At 40.3% G+C, this 9456-nt stretch overlaps 1 protein-coding gene and 1 long non-coding RNA gene across 2 annotated transcripts; one reads left to right on the top strand and one right to left on the bottom strand.

The window, feature by feature from the left end:
* The first annotated feature begins 2347 nt into the window (after positions 1-2347).
* Positions 2348-3799, top strand: LOC122972710 (musculin). The gene is made up of 2 exons (XM_044339965.1): positions 2348-2976; positions 3260-3799. Exons 1-2 carry the CDS (start codon positions 2554-2556, stop codon positions 3338-3340), a joined length of 504 nt encoding a protein of 167 aa, XP_044195900.1. The 5' UTR covers positions 2348-2553; the 3' UTR covers positions 3341-3799.
* A 1552-nt stretch (positions 3800-5351) lies between these two features.
* LOC122972803 lies at positions 5352-6502 on the bottom strand. Its single transcript, XR_006399853.1, has 2 exons — positions 6323-6502; positions 5352-5708 (listed from the first exon to the last, which is right to left on the bottom strand). It is a non-coding gene; the product is annotated as an uncharacterized LOC122972803 (long non-coding RNA).
* Positions 6503-9456: the final 2954 nt, after the last annotated feature.

Here is a 9456-nt window from a genome sequence, read left to right as displayed (position 1 = left end):
AAAGCCCATGTGTACTTGGCATAGGTGTATGTATGCAATGATTAAAAAAATTCTGATGGCTGTCACTGATTTGTGTCTTCACTGGTGTCACACACCAGCTTAATGTGTCGCAAGCTGGTTCAGTGGGAATCATATGAGGTTGGGAGAGAAACAGAGAAAGGCCTCTGACATCATGAGCTTGCACCTGTCTCTCTGCTTCTCCAGTTTAGGGCCCCAATGGAGGTCCTGACCCCTGAAAGTCTTTGCTGATAGACAAATGCTAGTTCTCCCTTCAAGTTAGGTTTCAAGTGATATTTATTACTGTTGGCCCTGAATTTAATTATTCCCAGGGCAAATACAATAACCATGTAACCATCAATTACACTGATGTTTTCGACAATATTTTCTGCTTTTATTTGAGGAACTACATGCAGAGAATGACTAATGAGCACCCTTGTTTTATCTCAACCTGTTTCTGCGACAGCGAATGAAGCAGCAGGTGGAAATATGTGTCATGTAGCCAATAATTTTTCGTGTTGTGTAAAAAAAAAAAAGACAGTTTATCAAAAGAGGAATAAATCCAACAGCAGAATCCCTCAGCTTGCACCTTCAGCTGTGTCAGTCAGGCCGTCCACCTCGCTGACAGATGCAGCGACAGGAGATGAGATGGCAGTCTGCCTGAAGCTCTGACTGTCTTACCAACACAAGTGGAACCTCATATCTCAACATCATGACACATCCAAGGATAAGCTAAGAGCACGGTCCAGCTGATGTCAGGTCTTCTCGTGAAAACTACATGGAAGAGCAGGATTATGGGGAATTTAGGAATGTGTCCTTAGATTTAGGAGCATTCTTTGTGTATGACAGCTGAGGAAAACCACAGGGTACTTCAAAGTTTGAATTGGAATATCATTATAAAGAGGAACAAGTGATTATTTTTGCCCTTGAATCACTTGTTAAACACTGAACATGTTGGTAGCTTAATAAAGAGAGAATAATAAAGTGTTGGTATAAATTACACACCATCCTGGGAACTGTTGGAATACAGTACATCATTCAGCTCAGTGCACAGTACAGTAATTCCCCCTTTCTCTCTCTAGTGACCCTGGCATAGCCTATTACCAAAATCAAGCATGCATCTCAGCTGCAGTTAGGTAATCCTTGGCAGAGACTTGCTATTGTCATAAAAAAAATCTAAATTTCACACATATTATGTGGAGTGATAGTTTACAGGGACCTGGGATTTTCTGAGAATATCTTACAGAAACTAGAGGGGTTTTTCTGTAACTATGGGTAGAGGTTGTGCATTTCCCAGTATCCCACACCTTTAAATCTCCTTCCAGTTTTCCCCAAGGCTTGACTTGCATTTGTAAATTCAGTGGGCACAGTGCTTGCAGTATTTTCCATTGCAATGTTAACAAACTGCACAGGCTACAACAACTATGCTGTCTGACAGGCAAAGTTTGCTATAACACTCCTTTTTCTGAAAGGAGCTTTTCAGGCAGTATGGCAACTTTGCAAACACATTTTGCAATCCTGCAGCTTCCAGTGAGGCCTTGAGTACCTTCATTCTCTTTCCCTCTCTTTTAGTTCTTGATCTCACTGCACAATAAAATATGCTGTCCTGTCTGGCCTCTGAGTGGATGCTCTCAGAAAGGTTTGGAGGACAGACAAGAAAATGGCGAGATGTGCAGTAAAGAGCGTTTGTGATACTATGGGAATAAAGATGGTGCCTCCTCCCCTGTGCCACACCCTTGTCATGCCAACGCTCCAGATGTCATGGGAACCGATAACAGCTGGGGCTGGTGCACACAGACTGCGTGTGAAAGGCTGCTCCATCTGCAGAAACCCAATCCCTCTGTGAAACCAGCGAAGGATTAGGCACTTTTGATAAGGTCCTCAAGACATTTCTATTACCACAACACATCTGTGGAGCTGACAAACCAAGGAAATGTTTACTACATGGACATACAGAGTGCACTTCCGAATGTTGCAATGTGTGTATCATTATTAAGAAAGTTTGCCTTCCTGATACAACATATTATCTCTGTGTTTTGCAATATCAATCCTCAGGCATGTATCAGTATGATTTTTTGCAATTTAATTACATGGGTCACCTTCCACCGGATTTGCCAATAATTTGCCATTCATATACAGGCTTAATATAATTATCAAGTTGCAGATGAGCGTCAGTCTTACAAAGGGAGATAGAGTTGTGGTCTTACTGAGGTCATGGTGGCTTGCAGAAAAAGGGGGAGGAGAAATGTTCAGAAGAAACTGTACAGATGCCAAGTCCAGGACACTTAAATTAGAGGGGTAGCAAAGCAAGGGGGCATGTTTTAGTTTTAGAGAGCACTGCAATTTTCAGACTTGACCTCATGCAATTGGTATTGTAGCATAGTCAAGTGGTGACATTTTAGGGCTTCAGGCTGAGGGTTACCAAATGGGAATATTTTAAAAGTGCTGATAGCCTGTTGACTTCCAACCTTTTGTTTTTCTGAGAATTGAGATTTTCAGTCACTGCTGTCCCCAAAGTGCCACTCCTGTCTGCCTCCAGGCGCAGGTGGAACAGCCATGTCCACTGGCTCAGTAACAAGCGATGCTGAGGACTATGACACATGTCAGAGAAGGACTGCAAACCCTTTGGAGAGGACGGCGCGGAAAGTTACTTGCTATAATCCCACCCGTTATTCGGATGAGGAGTTGGACAATGACTGTGAGGACGGGAGGATCAAGGAGGGGCGCAAACTGTCCAAGACGCACCAGAAGGAAACGCGGCAGTCGCAGAGAAACGCGGCCAATGCCAGGGAGAGGGCGCGGATGAGAGTGTTGAGCAAAGCTTTCTCCAGACTAAAAACCAGCCTGCCCTGGGTACCAGCGGACACCAAGCTGTCAAAATTGGACACGCTCCGACTCGCCTCTAGCTACATCTCTCACCTTAGACAGCTTCTGCAGGATGACCGATTCGAGAACAGCTTTGCGCACCCCGTCAATCTGGTATGGACCTCAAACTTTGCAGGAACTTCTATTTTTCAGCATAGTAAGCATGTTCAAATTATAACACTACCTTTAAAGTTTTAAAGTAAAATAAATTGTTCAAACTGCCTCAGAAGAGCAGAAAGCAAATTAATTCCTGAATCGTAGAATTTTAAATGTATTTCTTGCCTTTGATATGATCAGTGTACAGTAGTAATCTCTTCATCAAGACTATTGCAATGTATGATGATTCTGGAGATATGTGCTGGCTGTGTGATAAACCTGCTGTCTTCTGCTTTGACAGACCTGGCCATTTATGATGACAGGGCGATCAGAGGACTCAGACATCTCAGCCGCTGTAAGACTTTGTGGAGCAACAGCCTAGGACTCCCCTCTTCATTCACCAGCTTTAGTTCTGCTTTTAAAGCCTGCAGATGACCAGAAATATTGACTCTGAAATCATCTTCTCCAGTACTCACCTGTAAACTCAAATCCATCACAATCTTTAATGCAGTATGGGTTGTATCTTTCAGAACGTGTTTATATTTCATCAATAATCCATTTTCCATCTCTGTTCACAGTTTGTTTTTGTTTTTCAGGCCTAAATACCTGTTTCTGTATATATTTCTTTTGGGGAGCTTTTATTTGTTAATTGTATTTTGGTTGTGTGACCTTTGACATTTTGGCGATGTTACTTCCTGTGGATTCGAGCTATTCTGCTGCAGGCCTTGCTGAGGAGATGTGTGCATGTAGACACCCGGTCATGTGAAGTTGCTGTACTGATATTATTGTGTTTTACACCGCCCCCGAGAGAATAAATCCCCTCCAGCAAGCTGGCAAGACAGCAGTTGTCATCGTCTCATTCCTCATCATCCACAAACATAACACAGAGTGTGTGGTAAAATGAAATGTCAGGCCAGACTGGCTACACGTGTTCATTATCTTGTCTTTTTTCCAGTGACGTGTATCTAGAGATGTCTTTTGAGGATTTGATCAATAAAGACAATACTCGGTTTGTTTCTTCATGAAGAAAGCCATGAGAAATCTCAGAAGCTACAGTTTGTTTCTAAATAAAGTATATTTTGTTGTGTGCATGTGTGCTGTAATTAATATTGTGGCATGTTTACACTGAATGTAACTTCTTTTCTTCATTTATATTTGGTTTTAAGTCTAGATTTGGATTTTTCATCTTCACTACATGTGTTGTCATTTTATTGACCATTGGACAGTCTATCAATAAACATCACAGTTGATAACAAAACCATATAAACGTACAGTATGGCTTTGCAAGCTCAGCCTGTGTGTCGTATATAGTATCTGTTCATTATTATACAGATACTTTTGACAGGTATCAGAATGTAGCTCACTAAATCACCCCATATTGTATACACTACATACACTCAAAGTGTTGTTTTGTTACTTTCAATCAGGATCACCATGCTCACATGTGCAGCAGGTCCATATTCTTCTGTATACTGATCTATTTATTGTGTTTTTTATGTGTTTGTGCTTTACAGTGTTTGCATTTGAGATAGATTTTACCGATAATGATTACCTTCTCTCTTGTGTTAAATCAAACCAAAAATCAGAATTGATTTCAGAAATAATTTAACAGGATGTTATTATGTGTTTATCTGTTGGAACCAAATGGCAGCCCAGGACCTGAACTATGCCATCTGACTTTAATTAAAGTATCTCCATCTGAATTTGGTGGTTGAAATTACATGTTTGCAGAATCAGTTGCTACAGCATATATATGCAGTCAAAAGCAGACAAAAAAAGTCAGATATTGTGTAATTTGTGTGTGTAACCCCACACAATGTGTGCATTTTAGAAAGGCATGTGAGGTGTTTTTTGTTAACCATATAATGAGCATACAATACATATTTTATTTTTTTTGCTGAAAATGAAGATACAACAGTATCTTTGCCATAAAGCTTGTTCACTGGACAAATACTACCCACCACACACACCATCTTGATCTTTAAACATGCATAAAATCCAATGAAGTCATGAAAGGTTAGTGTAAAAATTTTTATAGGTTGCTGTAAATTTTTAGTGTAGTCTTTTTAGTGTATGACGCTAAAGTTCTATTGTTTGTACAATTAACTTAAAAAAAAAAAAACACTGAACAAATCAGGTGAAACTACATTTAAAGTTGTGGCACATCACAACTCATATCTACCAGCAGGAGTCCAGAGCAGTTTCAGTCAAAATAAAAATAAAAAAACTTCACAAAACCTTGGTCGACAGTTCAAGGAGAAATTGAAGCTCACTCACAGAGACAGACTACCTCCCCCTTAACACACACACATACACAGCCTCACTTCCATATTACACTTGCACAAACACACACAATCCCCGGATCCACACATAGTCGACAGAGAAAGCATAGATGACGGTTATCTCTTGATCTAAGGGTCCTTTTATTCAGTTAAACCCTGAAATGATGTGAGTACAGATGGATTGAGATCCAGGCCTGCTGGGACAGACTGACAAAGTTCTTTAGATGAAGAAAGAGACGAAGAGAGGACAGGAAGAGTTTTCATCAGGTTGCTGTAGAGTTGCAGCTGTTGGCGTGTTGGTGAGTTTCCCAGAACTCTGAACAGCTCTCCTGGGACAAACGAGCCACTCTGCTGGACCCGGACAGCTAATGAGCTGCCTTCTCACACTCAGTCTGCCCCCGTTCTCGCACCATCCACTTCAAATGTGGTACCGAGGGAAAGCAACATCCAATGTGCGTCTTGACTGCACTGAAAATGAGGTGCCATCAATCAAAACATGGCAATGGTTGGTGGCTGGAATTCATGGTTGGAATTGGCTCACCAGCAGTGAACTGATCTCACTTGTCTGGGACTGAAGCTTTTGTATTTAACAGGTTAAATAATTTGTGCCAATTTATGGTAGCACTGGCAAAAAAAGACACGGCTGCTAAAATATAAATGGGCTGCTGGGAGCAAGTTTCATTTCTGTTCATGCAGTTTGTAATGTAACATGAGTGGCATCTAGTGGTGAGGAACTAAAGAGCAAAGCCATGGTAGCCTACATTACACATTCAGATGAGCAGAACATAAATCTTTGAAGAAATCATGACACATACCTTTTCTAAACTCTTTTGTGATTTTAACATATTTTCTAAAGTTAAAATATTCACTTTGTAGAGGTGGAAAAAATCCTCTGTCATTGGATTAAACATGAGTTAAGTTTATGGTCAGTTTACTACACGTAAAAACACGCACTCATTTAAAGTCATCCAACAATAGTATATTCTTTAATTATTTTGTGAAAAGATACTGCAGATACTACCAAACATTGCTATAGCCTGAAACATGGAAAGCTTCATTGGGTACTACTTAAGTAATCTCACCATAACAGCAGGATCAGAGCTTGTTTTAAGATAAACAAGTAAGTCTTCTTGTTTAAATGTAAGACAGCATGACTAGTAGTATGAGATACTAAAGGCAGAGACATCAGAACATGTCACAGTAGTGTAGATGAGAAAATTAATGATGGCTGAATTCAGTTTAGCTGCTTCAGAGTCAGTGTCCTGGTGGCTCACTGTCACACAGAGCCATCGTTAAGGTTATTAGTAACACCTGTGTTTCCTTTACTATGACAAGTCAAAATGTCTTCTGTTAAAATGCCAATAAAATTTGTTTTTAATTAGCATTTGGTAAAAAAGTGGTGAGGTTTAAAACAAGACAAGGACAGTGGAAAGATTTGTTTGTAAGTTTAGAAAATTACAGACAAGTATTCAGACTGAAATTTTGCCCAATTTTGCACTGTCCTAATGTGATAAGTGATAGAGCTCATCTCTGTGCTACAGTACCCTGAGCAGGTTAGAAGAAACTGAAAAGATTTACAACAAATATGAAGCGGCACATGAATCTACTGAGAGGCACTGTGTGTAATTATAAAAAAAACACAAATCTTTATGTCCAGCAGAGGTCAGCATATCTTCACAATGGTCAACATGGTCACAAGAGTGAGACACTTGTGCTTCCATGCAGCAATACTTGGATTTGTAGAGCATACGGCATTAAGTTTATTTCCCTTAATATTTTCTCCATTCATGTCTTTTTCTTATTTACTGATTCAAGTGAGAGCTCAAAACAGTGATTTTGCATTATTGTTCCTTGTGTTATTCATATAAAAATGTCTTTATTACAACTGTCATTAACCTTTCTTCATCTCTTTGCAATGTTTTCTATTAGATATGAACATAATTCAGGCAGAACACATTGCTTTGATATAAAATTGCATCGTCAGCCATCAAGGCTCAGCCCAATCCAACATTTTTTTGGTACAACTGAAACATCTTTCATTTGTACAAGAATTTCCATGAACAGGAAGGAACTATAGGTCCAAAGCCAACATCGGGGGTTCAGTGAGGCTGCCTTTGTAGCTGCCCCAAAAGCACTGACTTTAGGCCTTACAGCCTGCAGGAATCCAGCCTGGAAGCTTTGAGTTCCAAACCCACTTTCACCATGTTTGTTATTCAATATCCAGTCACTCAATACCACTAATGAGAAAAGGGATATGTAAATCCCCAACTATTTCAATCACGTTTGCCTAATGTATACACTTCCCAATGGGGAGATTAGTTCCTCTCCTGTGTCCAGGCTTTGTTTAGAAAATACATTCTTTCCAGTACAGGTATGGAAAAGTTGACCCTTGGACCTACAACTGTCTTCCTAAAACAGAAATTGAAGATAACAGTTGGGCTATTACCTTTCTAACAACTGCTGTAATTATGATTACTGCTATGGGATGGTAGTGCAACATGGAGGTGAATGTTTGTTGATAACTGGCTCTATACATGCACATACACTCACATACTTACTACAGTGAATCTCAATGTTGCCTACATGGAACATCTCCAAGAATGTGTCCATGAACTGAGGAACCAAAACTTGCAACAGATCCAAAGCTGGACTCAAACTGGAGAAAGTGTTTTTCTTGCTGAAGGTCATTGCAAGATAATGAAACATTTGTGTGTGTTTGTACATCTGTGTAAGCATTTATGCATCTTGTTTTCATTACATATTTTCAAAATCATACATTTACACATGGATATCAGTGAGAATACTGATCTCATTAATAGTTCTGTCAATTTTAGGATTATCAAAACAAAAAAAAAAGGAACTTTTTGGTGTTGTTGGCCAAAAAACACATTTAAGTTTGTTTCTTTTAATGTAATTCATGAATACCCCTTTACAAAATTATGTGATTGTCATAGAAGGGCATAATTATGACGATGTAAGCCCCCAAGCCCCCGAGTATTAAAAAAACTACATCAAAACATCATACTGTTTTGTCTGTGATATTGGTGATTTTCTGTTGAGAGAGTGCATGTGTGCCCTCTGGTGTGTAAGTGTGAATGAAAAAGAGACAGAGACCAAGAGAAGGAGATCTGTCTTGTGCGCGAGACTTCCTGTTACTCTGTGGAGAGATGACACACTCTTCTGTTAGACAGGTGATTGGGTTACAGTGTGAGACTGGCAGCCTCCTCTCTGGAGAGAATGGAGGCTCTTTGTGGCAGGATGAGCTGGACACTCTGAAAGGGAAGGTCGAGCCAAACAGAGACAGAGAGCAGAAGAAGAAGAAGAAGAGAGGGAAGATGCAAAAAATATTGGTGAGGAGGGGTGAGGAAGGAGTGAGGGTTGACAAAACAACATCCACAGAAGCCCTGCAGCTCTCTCTCCTTCCTCCATTGTCTCCCAAACAGGCGACAGGGCAGGAGGTGAGTATCAGCTATGCGCTGCTGGCTGTTGGATGGGACAGTTGCAGAGCTGCTTGGGTGGTGTCCTGGTTCCAGGGTAAAGCTGCCAATGAGAAACCCAGAAGAAACAGATATTGGTGTTTGCTCTCAGGGCATGTGGAGCTATCCCAGCCCTGTTTACAAGGACTGGGCGGTGCCCCCTGGCCTATTATATTGTCTTCGCCTTTCTGTCTCTCTCACAGAGAGATTTACACCACCAGGCTTGTTTTACATACATGCAGACTGCATATTTCTCCATTGTCTCTAAGATATGTGAGGTGTGCTCGATGATATGTAAACACATGTAGAGTTTTCACACACACACAAAGGTAAAAAATCATTCATTCACTCACTAGAAACAGACACCAGCACTAAAAATCTACAGTCCTCAAAATGTTGGTTTGAAAGAGGTGGAAATTTAAGTTTAGGTAAGATTTTGTTACCTCCATAATATTGTATGAAAACTTGAAAGATCAAGAAATTACAAAACTGTAAAGCCAATGAAAGCAATGAAGATATCAACACCAACATTTTATTTAATAGTAGATTCTTGTAGGCATTTATGTGTAAGCCTAATGAGGTCAGAGGAATTTGTGTTGAGACAAGGTTTCAGACTAAAACTCTTAACTTGGCTGAATAGCTTTCACACACTCTGAGCTGGTTCCATCGCTGTTCCAGTCCCCCTCCGGTGGCACATCCTCCCCCAGTTCATCTTCTGACATTACAAAGACGGCCACAAC

Source organism: Thunnus albacares, chromosome 21 (assembly GCF_914725855.1).
Source record: "Thunnus albacares chromosome 21, fThuAlb1.1, whole genome shotgun sequence".
NCBI classification, from domain to species: domain Eukaryota; kingdom Metazoa; phylum Chordata; class Actinopteri; order Scombriformes; family Scombridae; genus Thunnus; species Thunnus albacares.
The sequence above is the reverse complement of the archived record's forward strand: the minus strand, read 5'-3'. Positions and strand labels throughout refer to the sequence as shown.

What these genes read in the sequence shown, in the direction of transcription:
- LOC122972710 (XM_044339965.1), top strand. Translation starts at nt 2,554, where the DNA reads ATGTCCACTGGCTCAGTAACAAGCGATGCTGAGGACTATGACACATGT. An exon ending in TTGCGCACCCCGTCAATCTG is followed by an intron (nt 2,977 to 3,259) that starts GTATGGACCTCA and finishes CTGCTTTGACAG; the next exon opens with ACCTGGCCATTTATGATGAC.